Below are 16,381 nucleotides of genomic sequence, written 5' to 3'. Positions count from 1 at the left end.
TATAATACATCAAAGCAGAGTTTAATTCAAAAAATATACATAAACATACATGTACAGATTTTTTGCGCACCTTGAATTTGTTGTGTATTTTATACATTTCCAATGGAACACATGCATCATAATGCTGCTAAATCATAGTGTTTGAAAAAAATCACACACACGCAAAATACCCGCGTCGAAATAATTTATCGTTACCGTCTGTCAACCATCCATCCTAAAAGCAATCGCGAGGCAATGGGAGCAAAACCGTAACATTGGAATTCGCGGTAACGGTAAGTTCGACGCATATTAACGTCGGGTTCTCGCGCCGGGGCGCGCGTCCCCAATGCGGGAAATTTCAACCCTTCCCCTCCCGGAGGGGCTGGGTTGGTCTTTAGGAGTGTGGGCGGCTTGGCTGTTTGTCGATATTTTCACAGAGCTCTGACCTCGTATATAAACCGGGCGAGGCCGGGAGTGTGTCGGTACGGCACACCGTTTTCCCGGTCTTGTGCATGTATATACACGCGCGCCGTGCGAACGCCGTTTACATATGTGCTCGCCGTTGGCACCACTTAGCGTATTTACTCGACGAAGTTTACGTCTCTCGCGGTGTCTGGCTAGCGGTAGCTATTGCACGGGAACAAAAGCAGTTTAGCGCTTCCCAACTTATCCATCGGGACGAATGGGGCGACTCGCGGACGCGCCGGCGCGAGGGACGGAGAGGGAAACGCTGCATCCGCGCGCGAAACTGCAAGAAGACGTCGGCAATGATGAATGTCGAACGTTAAGTGGAACCAACGCGAGCACAACGAGAAACTCTGGCAAATGATCTCTCATATTGCCTGCAAGGTGCGCCGCGCGAATTAGTCGCGCGCATGTCATTTTCTTGGATGCAGGAAAGCGCAAGGCAATCGCGAGAGTCTTAATTCCACCGCTTTCTCTAACAATAAATGTAATGCGGTTGATGAAAGACAGTTTGAATATTCCAGTTACATTATTGGTTTATCATTTATCACCATTATTGCTAATTTTGTTTGCGAAGGTATCCTGGGTCAGGCATAGAGACATCCACATTCTGACTGCGGGAGCGTACACGTACACGAGTGACCAGCGATTTCAAGCGTTACACAGACAAAACACGGGCCACAGCAACGAATGGTCCGAATGGACCCTCTGCATAAAGTGGGCGCAGGAGCGAGACCAGGGAATCTATGAATGTCAGATTTCCACCATACCTATCAAGTCGTATCAATTTCGCTTGAATGTCGTTGGTAAGTTTCATGTTTCATTCAATGTAATCTCACCCGTCGTTGTCCCCGTTCTACCATTCGATGAAATTTCCAAAACGCTCTGGTGAGCGTTTCAGTCTCAATCCGCAAAATATCGGTCCGCTAGGACGGCATGGTTCTCTTCCGGCTTTTGAAAAAAATTCCATTTCTGTGTTCACAGCGAGATTAAATTAGTAAATACATGATTAATGAAAGGACACAGAGGAAAAGGATAAATCTACAGAATAAACGTAAAAACGTGAATATTATTCGTCCGGACGATATATCAAAATGCGTAAAATATATGTTATCTAGCCTCAATTCAGTTTCCGTTTGTGCATCAAACTATTTAGAGATCATGAATCAAAGTAAGCAGTAAATTTGACGAAAAAATGGTACGCTTGATGATTTAAACGCAATTTAACGATGATCCCGGGGCTGAATTCGACGTCGGAAGGGGCGACGTCGACGGCGTCGCAATTATCCTCACTTATCTGCGTTTGTTAAGAAGCTTTTCCTCGTTACTTCTCACGGATCATGGGGCAGCTTTAAAGATTCCTCGTTCCCCTCGTTTGCTAAGTACCATTCCCAAAAGACTTTCATACAGAGAGCTTTCACGACGCGATGCACGGATCTTTGGGGTTATCCGAGCCGAGGCGGATGACCCCGAGAGGGAGTGGAATCGGGGGAAATTGGAGAGCATGATAAGAACGAGGAGAACGAGGAAGAGGAGGGAAATAGAAAGCGAGAGAAAATTCTTCTTTATCGCAGTACCTACGGCGACGATACTGGGCGGCCCCGAGTTGTATGTCGGTGCGGGCAGCACGATAAACCTGACGTGTGCCATACGCTTCAGTTCGGAGCCACCAGCCTTCATCTTCTGGTACTACAATGAGAAAGTCCTGAGTTACGACAGTCCCAGGGGCGGCGTCTCCGTGATAACCGAGAAGGGTGGCGACGTTACCACCTCCTGGCTTCTCATTCAGACGGCGCAGCCCTCGGACTCCGGGGAGTACAGCTGCAAGCCCAGCAACGCCAATACGGCGTCTATCAGGGTTCATGTCCTAAATGGTGAGTCTTTGCTCCTGCGAGGTACGCCAGAGCCCAGAGCTCCGTTCTTGTCGACGCGATTTTACGAGCGACGCGAGACAACGGCCGCGAAATGTCATGTATTTTCGGTACAACTCGCTATTTCTTCATCAGCCGAGGTAGCTAGGTAGCTTAATTAAAAATTTTACGTTTCGTATATTTATTTGCCTCTCTCTAAAGCTTCTCTCTAAAGCGGAACGTTTTTGGCATTTATTTGAACAACGAACTAAATTACCACTGCAATTAATTATTACGTATCGTATATATTAAATCTTGCATTGATTCGTTAATAAACATGAGTCTTTTAATTGCTTTACTGGAAAGCAATTCGCAACGATGGAAAGATTTCGTGTTTCCATGTCTTTTCGTATTGGGCAAACTGCTCTAAACTGGCACCAAAAAATTTAAGATAATTATAATTATCGAGTAATAAAAATGCGTTTGCTAGCCTAAATTCTCATGCCTGCTTACAATTCCGTGGAATTAATATAATTCCGTTGTGCTACGACGATTAACTATCGTGTCGCTTCGAGGCGCCAGAATTCCGAATCAACCTGGCCAATCTGCCAAGTTGCAATTTCCGCCCCTCGAAATGAATTCCCAAAGCGTACTGGCTGTCATCGGGTCTTGCTTTATAGCGTGCAAAATTATTTTATTGACCGTCGCTCTGCAGTTCACATCCCGCATAGAGAAGCTGTAGATGTTAACTATTCACACAGCCAGCTCGTAAACTCGAACCGTTCCGCGTCCGCGATCGTTAAAACTACTCAGGACCGATAGTGGATCGGAAAAGTTTCGCGGCACCGAAATGCGCGTATAGATCCGCTGTTCGCCGGACTAGAAATCGATAAACGGATGATAACGAAAAAGAGGTGAAAAACTCGGTGAACAGCGCGCCTCGGCGCGCAAAAAGTCTCTATTCTTTTATACTTTCTTATCACGTGTTCTTTCTTATCCCTCATTCTTATCACGCCTAATGGCTCTTAATTCTTATCTTTCTAATGGGTTTCACGTACCGGTCTCGTGATGTATTCTTGATAGTCGGAGAATATCGGCCGAGAATGTAAACGCCCGCAGCTGTCCCTTCCCAGCTTTCGGCCGCGCTCGAAACTTGCCGCTCTATCAAACTCTTGGCAATTATGCAGTCGCGAAGTTGGCGCGCGCGTGCACATATAAATATATATGTATATACGGAAACGCTCGCGTGAACTCGACGCGAATACGAGGCACCCCGATTTCGCATAATAAGGCCCTTCGTCATTCGCGACGAACGAAGAAGCCGGCGGAGTTGGCGAATGCTTCAATAACCTAGCTTGAATAATTTATTAATGAAGCGCATGCGGGAGACACTATTGAATTATGTTCGTTATCGCGGCTTGTTTTTCGCGACGCGCGACAACATCGCGCGAGGAAACAAATTTCGCTCGGTGATTCGCGGATATTCCAATATATCGTTTAGTGAAACATGCGGATTGCGAAATGATTCGCGAAATAATCCGGATATATATTTGTAACCATATATTGCCGTGCATAGGTAACAAAGCGACTATTTGCAAAATGTTATAAAAGGATAATAATATCTTTTTATTTTAATTATAATCTCAACGTTTCGAATATCTGTAGAATATCTATATTTCAACATGAAGAGAAACCATTTATCCAATGATTTCTCGCTAATGGAATTAAACAAAATCTATTATTAAACATTTATAAACTTCTGTTGCTCTCTTTTAAGTTTAAAAATTATGATTAATATAGTTATATAAATTATGTAGAGAATTTACATGTAATAGTAAAAACAGTTATTTTATTTATTACTTTAAATACAATTTTTATCTTAGATACTATTTTTTTACAACATCTGTATATGACTTTAACGGATAACTTATTTTGCCCTTTTATGACCCAGAATTAATTTATTAAATTTTATTTTAATATATTATTTTCATATTTTCAACAAATTTACATTAAATGTATCAAGTTGTGTTAGATATAAAAATTACAAAAAATATTTGTGTTGAATTCGGTCATACTCTATAATTTAAATATAAAACAGTTAATAAATTACATTAAATAGAATAATTCAGGGTTTAATTTCCGCGTCGTCTTCTATCTTTCTCAATAATTCAATTACTGCTTTCGAAATGTCGGCCTGGAATCAATTGCAGCAATATCGATCCACGCGCTCATTGTCAAAGAAAATACGAATCGCGACGACCAAAATAACTCGTAAGTGCGCGCTCTTAAAATTTTACCATCGAAATCCCGATCCCTCCGTAGAATACGACACCTTAAAAGCTCGCAGAAATTTACAGCTGCTCGCTTGATACCGCCTGAACGGGGCGGAAATTACTCTTCGATTCGCACACGCGTGCTGGAGCGCGGCGCGCTTGCCTTGGCTGGCGCGACCGATATTCCCACATCGAAAGAAATATATAGGTCCCTCGACTTAATGAAAACTTTGCCATTAGCCGCGCACGTCGGAATAATCTCTCGGAGTCCCAGTTACAATGCGTTAAAAACAATTTTGGAAAGTTTCGCCTCTATATTCCCACCGTTCCGAGAGGACCGTCGAAAAATCCTCCCAAAATTCCCTGCATCGTTATAAGAAACGCGAATAGCGGGCAAACAAACAAACGAACGAATGAACGGACGCGAAAGTTTCGCGTGGGCGCAAAACTTGGTAAATTTACGAGGGCCGAGTCGGAAAATTCCGCGGGCATTACGGGTGGAGCGAGGGGGAACGCACGTCCGGAAATAGTACTTCGATTCGTTTTACGAAGTGGCCGATATCCGATAAAAGGTCGGATAGAAAGGACGCGCCTAATACGCCGCTTCAGTCCGCTCGAAACTTTTTACAATGGGCGAAATCGTCGCGATCAACATTCCCAGCGTAGGCGATCGCACGGCCCGGCGGTCCGGCAAATTGCGCGCCAGAAAACAGGATCATTTATCCGAATGTATCGCTCGCAGTTGACATTCATTAAAAAGTTTCACGACGCATTCCGCGACGCGGAACAAAAAGCGCGCTCACGAGCGAGCGAGCGCGCGAGCGAGCGATTCAATTAATTTCAGCAGTCACACCGACGCGAGAAACTTTCCTCGCGCGGTACACGTCACTAGTATTTCAATAACTTTCCATGCGAAAATATCCGCGGTGGCACCAGCACGCGCTGCACGGTAAGCTCTCATTATCCAGATCACGCCCGGGGAACTCCGGGTCGCTTCAACCCTCTCGACCCACCTCCCCCGTTTTTGCCTTTCCAGTTCGCGCGAAGTAGATTATATTCGCTGAATGAGACTTGATAGATTGATGGATGGTTTATTTATACTCGCTGCATAAATCCCGAAGAACCTTTCGTAATAATGGTTTTACCATCATTTTAACAGAAACAAGAGTGACGTAATAAAAATGTATTAGCCGGTTAGTCGAGTTCCGGTCGAAAAGATAATGCAACACACCTGTCACGACGAAAGACGAAACCTCGCGAGAGAGAAAAACATTCGAGAGAGATGTTGCCTTTATGATCTTCGTCTCTTTTGTCTTTTCATCGGTGCGCGCATATTTTAACGTAGAAATGAGATTAAATGGTTAAAATGAGATTTCATCGCTGACAGACCGCTTGCCTTAACCCGGGATGTCTTTGTATTACAGGCGAGCGACCGGAAGCGATGCAGACCGGGACCGCGGGGCCGATACTGTCCTCAAGTTGTCTATTGGTGTCCCTCATCATTTTGTACATATCCTCGGTGTAAACGAAAACGAAAGGCGTCAACGGCCGAAGATCACATCCATCGCGGTACGTTCCTCTTACGTCTACGCGAGCGCGCTTCCACGCGTGCGTGTTCGACAAACGTGATCGCGGGACGACCGCAAGTTTGTACGGGACATAAAAGGATTCCGTGAATGACTGAAGTAGAGCGTGTTCAGTTGGCACGTCGCAACATAATTCACGATGCTTTTATGAGAGGAGGGAAAACTGCCAATCAAGGAAAAATAGCGATTTCTCTTGTAAGTAGCAGCTGTCGGTTAATTGATTATTGCTCCTTACAAAAAGCATGGTGAATTATAGTCTATTAGCGACACGCCGGGTTACATGGTACGTTATACTGTGTAACAAAAGAATGCGAGGCACAAACGTTCACGGATACACGTTCCCGTGAATCTGATCCTTCTCTTCTCTGACATTAGACGGGACGATGGGTATTGAGTTGTTGCTCAGCGATCCTGTTAAGAAAATGAAGAACACTTACTTCGTGCGCCACCGATTATCAACGCCCCGCGCCGATGTGCGTCGAAAATCAAGACGAAGAACTCGATAGTGCGCGGTACTTTCGTCGCGTGCATTTCGGCCGCGATGGAACCGCGCGACGCGTTTCCTCGCGCTCGGAGGGGGAGTTACATCTTTCGGTAAGAAAGGGGCACTTAATTAAGCGAACGTCGATGCTAATGCCGGAAGTGCGGGTGCTTCGCGGTAGATCTGGCGCGCGAAATCCTTGCCCTCCTTCCCCACAAAACGAGGAAAAGGCCGACGAGAGGTCGGGGGGAGGGGGAGGGGCCACCAGATAATCCAGGTAATCCCTATCGCGAGAAACCGATTTACGAGAAGCGTTAAGGCGTGGAGCGATTGCTTTACGGTTTACGGTTTACGAGCAGTCGAATCTTGGGGAATGCAAGCTACGTGGATGGGATTCAATGGAAAATAAAACGTGACTGGAATGCTCGATCTCGGCAATTTTCCGTATATTTCATAAAATTGCCGTGCGATAATCGGCTGCGCGTTCACATTATACTCGTTCCGATGCTATCTTCAGTCCTGGCGACGTTTCTCGGGATAAATTTCATCGCGACTCGCCGACTTGGCAACTCGGACATCGTTCTCTCTCCGCGATTAGTTTTATATTACGTTTGGAAATATCTCGGATTTTGACACTTTTCCAAACTCGCGCATTTTAGTGTTGTAAATTTTGTAGCCACTCTGTAGGATTTTGCATTAGTAGGTGATTTAAGAATCGATCGGTTTTATATAGATATATTCTCTCTAGTAACAACTTTTTGACGTTTGTAAAAAGGTTTTCATATTCTGACATTTAATTTGTTTTCGACTCTCTAATAGCACTTGCAGAGATTTATATTATATCGAATAATAAATAAATACTTCTTTTTAACAAAAACGTACATTAACATTTATTCAGAAAATATACATTCATCGTCGCTAAATTAAATAATTTAAATTTCAAATTAAACAGCGTCGTAAGTATTATTTATTTTTTACCATAGCATTCTTTATAACGAAAATTGCTGTTAACGACTTTATATTAATTCTAACGCATTCCGTAAGCAAGACTGAACATGCAAAATATCGACTTTATGTGTTGTTTGTATTGTAAATACGTAGCTTCTCTCAAATCAATTGTATTAATTATAATTATCGATCAAACGCGCCTTATATAGCACTAAGCAAAATAATTCGAATAAAAAAAACCGTAAATATTATACATTAAATACATTTCAATGTCCAGAAATTTCGGAAACTACTCAATCTAAATTGATATAATCAAATAAGGTACATTTTAATATGAGTTTTAAAACAGAGTGCACTTTTGTAATGTGAAAAGCGCATCTAAATTATGCTCGTTCGAATCACAATTGGATTAACGGCATCAAAACTCAATAATTGAATGCAATCAGGATAAACTAAGCTTAAGTAGTCTATTGTTACGCACTTTGATTATGGCCTAATTTTCTATCGTCCTCGATTAGCCGTTAATTAACACAGCGTTGAACAGAGATAACAGGAAAATGATATAGAGGTAAATTGTCAAAATACATTGTTGGTACACAGTTAATGTCGGAATTTCATGTTGGAGTATATAAGATTAACCGATATTAATGATCAAAATGTAAATTTTAACTTAAGTTAAATTTAAATTAAGAATATGAAACATGGAGGACATACACAATTTAATTTAGTTTTTATAGGAAAGAACGCAGCAAACAAAATTAAAATATTGAGCAAAAAGTTTTATTAAGGAGATAAGTTGCCCTATTATTTCCTTATAATTTACTGAACTTTATATATTTTTATTAATAAATAGAGAAGAAAGAAAACTTAATTGATAAATGAATGTATATACCTATGTACATCTTGTGCATAAATGAATCAAATAAATATCTCAAATCTAAAAGTGTCAAAAAAAGTATTTATATATTTACGAGAACTAACACGAGTTGAATTTTGATATTACAGTAATAACAGTACAGCGTCAGTAAAGCGACAACAATTGTAATCCTTCCATTGCAACATGCTAATATATAAAAAACAATTAGACCTGGTGGTCATGCATCAGTGGGCAGTAATAATGAAAAATAAATAACAACAACGTGGCAGACACGCGTGTAAAAGTTAATTTTACAATTGCAAATAAGTGCGAATGAAACGGTTGAATAATCGAAACAAAGCTCACTGTGCGCGGCAATTTAATACAATAATTGCCAGCGATTATTGCGAGCCGCGCATAAATAATAATCATTCTGTCAATGGAAATGATGGCGAGGCGCGCTTTAAATTTCGACCATTGATTAGCCCCAGAAGAATCACGTCGCACAATTTTCTCTCGATATATTTTTACCTCCATTTTGCAATTAGTCCTGCCCATTTAGCTTCATATATTCAATAATTGCCACGTTATGTTTCATTATACTAAAAACAAAAGCAATATGGTATGTACGCACACGCGCGCACACAATACACTCTAAATAGTTTGTTAAAAATATACAATTCGAAATATAACCATTATTGTAATTATATTCTTTTTAACTTTTTGCTGCTGGGTGCAATAATTAAATGCCGTTTGCATAATGGTATTTCATTAAACGTTGTTATTTTTACAATAACTGTCTTATTACTCAACATTCTCAGTGATTCGGCTGGATTATCAAAGAGATGAGAATGTAAAGCGATATCTTTTTATTATATTCCATCTTTATAATTATAAGCTTAAGTTACGCTGCGTAAATTGTTGCCCTAATTAAATTCCCAGAGAGAGAATTATACAGAGATTCCGAGATCAGCGCACGGAAACGGAGCAATGATATCGGCGTAGTTTTCGCGCATTGTTTCGTTGCAAGAGAATAGCTGATCAAACGTCGAGCACTCCTGTCATCGTTTGTCCCATCATTAGTCTGACGATTATATCGCGAGACTGACAGGTGAACTGAGATAGTGGTACGGATTAGACGGGCGCAGTAGGAAGATATAGACAGAAAGATGAGCGCACGGAGAGGTTTCACCGAGCGCAAAACACACACGTACACAGACAAATCAACGTGACGCGCGTGTTTACGCGCTCGTCGGATACATGTTAAATTCACCGATTCGTGAGTACAAACGCACCGACGTCTCAGGCACAGGCTTCCTATGCAGCTATACGTGCGGATTACCCCTAATGGCGACCTTAATCAACGACGAATGCGTCGGTTTGGCCTGTTTCGCCGTTCAACAGTAAACGACCGCGATCGCGTCGCAGTCGGCGTTAGCATCGACACATACCAACGCGAATTTGTACATAATGTCTGTATCATAACTTGTGCGACATCACATTCACACGCCTTGCGCGCCTTTCCGCATGGAGAAACTTCGAGACGTGAGCCGATCTCTCCTCTCCTCGCTCTTTTCGGATGTATCTGACAATGAGACGAATGTAAACGCGGAGAAATCAAAATCCGAACTCGTGACAAGACAGAGAGTGAGTGAGAGAAAGAGAGAGAGAGAGAGAGAGAGAGAGAGAGAAAATTTCACTTTCTATTTGTGTGTGTTTCGATGTGATATTCTGCCAGATAGCACTGGCCAGTGACGATTGACTTCCTGATCGGAAAAAGCTTTGTTTCCCGCGGAAAAAAGCATTTTCCATCAATTCGTTTTAAGTTTTGTCTGGATTGTTTTTTTTATTTTTGTTATAGAACGGTTCTGTACAAACACACATGCTTATTTAATATAATTTTAAAATATAACTTTTAGATAGAAATGTTTGCAAAATGTGATTTGGTATTGACAAGGACATGTCACAAAACGCAGTTGTCACAAAACGATTCGATTCCTTTTAAAATAGATTGTTTAAAACTTAAAAGGCATTGTCTTTTTATAACGTGCTACTTTTGAGATTTAAAACAACCTCTTAAAATTGACATTTTTGTATTTTAAGCAAATATTATCAAAAACCATAAAATATATTTAAATAATGTTTCAGATATTTTTTAAGCATTTTTAATCCACACTCTATAACCATGTACTTACATTTTCTGATAACATAATGTTTCTTAAAATGTTTTCAATCTTATTGCTATTTTAAATTTTTCGTAAGAACCATGTTTTGATTATATATGCTTCATTCAAAATGTCCAAGCATGTTCAGTAATATTTGATTTATTCTCGACTACAGCATCGATCAATATCATAAATTTGGAAAGGCACAGCATATCGAGCGATGGAGCACGTGGATAAAATATGTCGTTCATTTATTTGTCGATGCATTTACTTTGCTAACATCGGCAGAAACGTCGAAGTCGCTCGAGGATCGCTCGGAAAAACCGATAAGAGAAATCGTCAGTTGGCCAGTGCGATCGGACAGTATCGAAAGTATCGCTCGGGTCATTCGCGCTCGACGAAACGAAGTCGCTTGCATCTTCGCTCTCCTACGTGACTCTGATATGTTGGTGAGGTGGATGCCCCCGCCTGGCCCAATAGAACTTCCCGGGGCGACACGGATAGTCGCTTGTCAGAAGCGATTTAAGTAACGCGATGAGTCGAGAGAGAAGCAATGAAAAGAAAGGCAAAGATGTGTACGCATTGCCATGGCCGTCCAGAAAAAGTATAGGATCTTAAAAAGACGCACATGTACCTACTCTCCTTGTTATAATTTTGTAACAAACAGATTTTCTTACAACTGCCAAAGTTCTTTTTTAAATTTTTGTATGATTGCGAGAAGTTTTCGAAAGATTTTACAGTGAGCGTTTTTAAAACGATTGAAACGCGTATCAAGATCAGTTTTCTTTAATACACACGCATACATTTTTGTATTTGTTGCCGGCATTTAATATAAGCAAAACTTTTCTTCCATTTTATTTAAAATAGTCAGCTTACCGAAATATCCAAATAGAAAAACTTACCGCAAAATCTCATAAACTTTCGCAATGGATGTGTTTACGACGACAATCATGATTAATACTGTTGACGTAATTTTTCAATGTGTCCGCAGGGCAATTTTCTAAGTTACTCGTATATTTTCCTGAACATTATTCCCCTTGAATACGTCGTGCTTTAAAACAAGAGGGTCAAATAAAGTGAGGGAAGAGAAGAACCCGTAAAGAAATCTCGAGCCACCCGTCGGCACCTTGCCATGTGACTACAGAAGAAGCACATAATTCCGAGGGAAGTGCGCGCGGGTGAAAAGGATAATATTTCGGAAGTTCTCTCGAGGGGCGAACTTGCTAGAGTCACGCTTACACGTGTGTGGTTCGGCGGTAAAATATACGGCCCCCGCAGACAATGAGAAGTTGGGGGAAAAATAATTGCGCGGGCGGACGGGCGGGCGGGTACGAGCGTCGAGGCCGAAACAAAAGTTTGCGGGCATTTTTCTTTCTTTTCGGCGGAAACTGGGTGTAAGAGATAGGAAGCGCGCCGTTGAGTCGCGGAACCAAGTCCGCAATGCGTGCCGCATCGATTTTCTCGCTACCGAGCGGAGCCCGTCGTCGGGGGGCATATCGATGACTCTGGCTGTTCCGGTTAAATGTTCGCAAACGCACATAACGAGAATCCTTCAGTCAATCTGCAACTTTTCACAGATGCAAAAAAATGCATGACATAAAAAATACAAGATACAAATAATCTAGATTATAAATGGTTAACGGCGGATGGCAAATAAATGATTTAACTGCGCGTTTGAGGATTTTACGGGTATTGGCATTTCCATTATTACCAATCCGATACACCCGCGAGTGATCCGAAAATAAAATAAACATATTATGCTCTTTTAATTTCAAATTGCATTTACACGAACCCAAATAAATATAGCCTGCAAAATTCAGTGTTATATTAAACGTTGATATCCTATATTGCAACTCATTTCGTTCAATACCAATAGCGCTATTTAAACCAACGTCGTTGGCTTTTCTGGCCGTCTTCTATCAACAAGCGGCGTGTATACGAAAATACAAGCGAGTAAGTGCGGATTCGGATGGGCTACAGAATTCACGTTTCCAGTTACTTGAGAAAAAGGTTAAGATTGTTACCCATCAACGCCAAGAGAAAAGATAGTTTGGAAGTGAAGACGCAGGATAGAAAACGATCGCGTTGACTACGCGCGAAGTTTCCCGCTCGAGTTCGGAGATCAGGATGAGGATGTGGGAGAGAGGATTCGCGGACAACCACGGACTTCGAATTGGATTCCGATCGCGCCTGGAATTCAATTCTCGACTTCGGCCGGCCACGTGGAATGAACAAAATTCGAATTCGTTTCATCTTTCTGAATTCGGGCGTCAAGCGGGCTACGTGGTCGCGTTTACCTCATTTCGCGGAGTCGGGAATTCGGAACGTGTCCGCTTTTATTTTACGCGTTACACAAGCTGTCCCGCCGAATGTTCTATTCACTACAAATTCTTCAGTCAGCATGGAATCGATCTTTCGTCAATGAAATCCCGAGGCACCTACAGATGAACATATATTTTTGATTTTATTAATTTAATCAGAAATTTAGTGTGGAAAGAGTTAAAAAGAGTAAATTTCTATGCATTTTTTTTTTTTTTTTTTTTATAAGTAAACATAATTTTCAAATTGATTCTAGAGGCTGCAATCATAATTATAAATAAGCACTTACTTGGAAAAAAAACTTAAATTGTTCTGGAAAATTATTTTGTTGTGCTAATTGATAATGGGCGACTGTAACTTAAGTTCCTTTCAATTTCATTTGTGGATCAACTTTTGTGCGAAGCCACGCGATGCCTGGTACGATATTCAGTCACGACACTCGGTCGCGGTCGACGGGATTTCGCTCGCGTGTATACACGCCGCGTAATAAAACGGGTATTTTATCCAATAATTCACATTATTAGGAAGTAATATTAGGAAGGAAGAGAGAGAAAGAGAAAGGGAGAGAGACGTAGACGATCCGAGCTTGGCGCCATTATAGTTGCCAGTGGTTTCGCCCGAATCGGATAATAATTACACTCGAATTGCATTTGGAAGATGATGAATGCCGCGTAATGGTTTGCGTGAAATCGCGTTTGATTTTGGATCTGCCCTGAATGTTTAGCCCGGCTAATCGTTGTCCTAAAGGAATCGAAGTTATATATTGTTATTATAAAGAAATTGACAGAATATTATCACAAATCATATCGAAGCTATCAAGAAGAATACCAATTAATCGTTAATCCTAAAAAGAAGTAATTTCTTTATACATCAAAATAGACATTTTTAAACTTCACAAATATTTTAGAAAAGGATTTGTGTTAATTTATCATTTATTGTACATTGTAATAAGGAAAGTAGAGTCAATATAAATGGAAATTGTAAACTATATTTAATCCAGCCAGATTGTATATTTTTAATTTCAATATTAGTATTTTTTTTAATTTATAATTGTATAAATGTAACGTTGATCAGTAATAAGGAATAACTTTATGTTATTACAAACTATTAATTATTGTCTTTCAATCAATCCTTATTAGATAGATTAGCTTTTCTGATCAAATATGATTTCAGGCCAGTATTCATTAGAAAAGGAAAGGCCAGAAAAGGAAAAATTTATCGCGCGCGGAACTCTGCAGAGTTGCACAAAATGCGATTTTCATTTTTTATGAAAGAAGACCATAGAGAAAAATGGAGATTTTTACGGAGCGTCACTTGCCTCTCTCGACTCATTCGCATCGCGACGCTACGCTCAATTTGCGCGTCGCACATTTTACTGCGGACACAAGCGCGCGCGAAATTCCGCGATAGCGACAGGTGATAGGCGCCGAGAGAAACTAATCATTAACTAGATCGTGAATTAAATGTCGACGAGAATGCGCTCCGACGATAGTGCGACGGACTGGAATTCCGACGAGCCGTAGATCCTAATCGACGATTTTGCTAAGCGCAAGCGTAAAGAGATTAAGATGAAAAAAAAAGTGAACGCAGAAAGAAGAAATCCGTAATCGCAGTGATATCGTTAGAATAGATAGGTATATTATTGTACATACTATATGATATTACGATGTTTACTAAATAAAAATGTTGAAAGGAAGTGGAGTGGTGGCCTGCTCTTTTGGGCGGAGCTTGTAAAGCCGCATGTACATAAAGTATCCTAAAAAATAAATGCTCCCTCTGATAAGTCTTCATCAATCTCTTCATTGACAAAATGATATTAATTCTCTTTTACGATAGACCACGTCAACTTCATCGTTTTTTATACTCTTACAATATTACAATTTGCTTCATTAGAGTTAAAAAACTTTGCGATAAATCTTTTTTATGAACATGTCAAGCTAAAAAAAACAAATATTTATATAGAATCTTTTAACGAAAGAAATTAGAAACTTTTTTTCATTATATTTTTATTACTTTAATATATATGTATGTATATGTGTGTGCATAATGATATTTAATATATATAGTTATTATAAAGAGCAATGTACTAGTGATATTCTTTCTCTATTATAATTCGAGATTTATTCTTTATATATATATATATATTTTTTTTTTACATAAATGCCGCGACGAAGAAACGGGAAAAGTTTATTACAAAGGTGACGTCGTAACACCTTTAGAAACGATCGGTTTGAGAGGTTTCCTTTGTTCCAATCTCTACCTTTGAGGACATCTTGACACAGTCGTGGAAACGACCGGATTCCTCAAGAAATCCCTTTGCTTCTTCAGATCCACGTCTTCTTTATCCTGACAGCTGGGAATCTTTTATCAAGAATGCTCCTTTTTCGTCGACGATAAGTAACTAAGGTGCTTCAAGGAACTCCGTCAAGCGGCATCTCCGACACCATTTCGCCAGGGCAACCGTATTCGAAAAACACAGGATAGCGAATTAAGGCCGGGGAAAAGCAAACGCGGACATCACACTCCAGGTAAGCTTCCAACGCATTATTCACGTATTCACGTCATAGTTGGCGCCACAACGTTTTTTTTCCTTTAACCGTTTGTGCTCATACGCTATGTAACAATCGAATGCATGAAAAGTCGGTTCTTTGTACAATTGGAAGCATTAACATCGTTCAGAATGCCCGCATTCACCAAAGGACTTCACAACGTTGCGATCCAACGGTCAATTCTCTTCGTTCTTCCGCCAAATAAAACAACCGAGTTGTACTATTAATTGCGCGAGTCATTTTTCATCAAAAAGATGAAAAAAGTAATAAAACAATATAAAATGTAAAAAGATCTCCTATAAATAAAAAATCTCTTATAGAGAAATTTGACTGCTAAACGCGCACGCTTTGAAAGTATTTTGTAATGGACTCGTTAAGCATTTTGATAAGGAAGGATATTGTCGTAAAGAAACGTGTGCCGCGCAGTCAGCACGTAGAAGAGAGAATTTAATTTAATAATTTCCAAGATGTTAATTAATATTATTAAAGGCGCACTGAAACGCGGTATAATATTCACAAAGCTTTGTATAAACAAGGAGATTTATTATTTTTTGGAATATTATTTCTCCGCTAATTCATTAGTACACAATGGAACAAACGGAAAAGCGAGGTATAAAGTTTCTTGGAAATGCTGGTGCAATTAAATCGCAAAGATTCTCATGGAATAAGAGATATAAACGGTATCACACGGGAATATATAATAAAACTCCGAGTAAAGCATCTTCTTTTGATGCGAGAAAAATTTAGATGATACGAAATACCCGTCATACTGAGATCGCTAATTGCTAATTGAGATCGTTCCGAGAGAAGTGTTCACAAACAGCATATTGAATACAAAGTACGTTTAGCAATTCCTTTACAGTTTATTTTTGCCTTTAAAAGGTAGCTTATTACTTGCTTTAAAGTAACT

General features: G+C 40.3%; 1 protein-coding gene across 3 annotated transcripts in view; it reads left to right on the top strand.

The window, feature by feature from the left end:
* The window catches only part of LOC139813241 (zwei Ig domain protein zig-8), a 41,474-nt gene extending 27,782 nt beyond the window's left edge, over window positions 1-13,692 (top strand). For 2 of the 3 annotated variants that reach the window (XM_071778624.1, XM_071778626.1), the window contains exons 3-5: window positions 1,022-1,250; window positions 2,019-2,318; window positions 5,992-13,692. In XM_071778624.1, the coding sequence (XP_071634725.1) occupies window positions 1,022-1,250; window positions 2,019-2,318; window positions 5,992-6,092 (630 nt within the window). In that variant the 3' untranslated portion in view covers window positions 6,093-13,692. The remainder of the gene's footprint in view (window positions 1-1,021; window positions 1,251-2,018; window positions 2,319-5,991) is intronic. The other variant, XM_071778625.1, reaches the window with a different exon arrangement.
* Window positions 13,693-16,381: the final 2,689 nt, after the last annotated feature.

This window comes from Temnothorax longispinosus, chromosome 5, assembly GCF_030848805.1.
Source record: "Temnothorax longispinosus isolate EJ_2023e chromosome 5, Tlon_JGU_v1, whole genome shotgun sequence".
Classification (NCBI taxonomy): Eukaryota; Metazoa; Arthropoda; class Insecta; order Hymenoptera; family Formicidae; genus Temnothorax; species Temnothorax longispinosus.
This window is presented reverse-complemented; position numbering and strand designations above follow the sequence as displayed.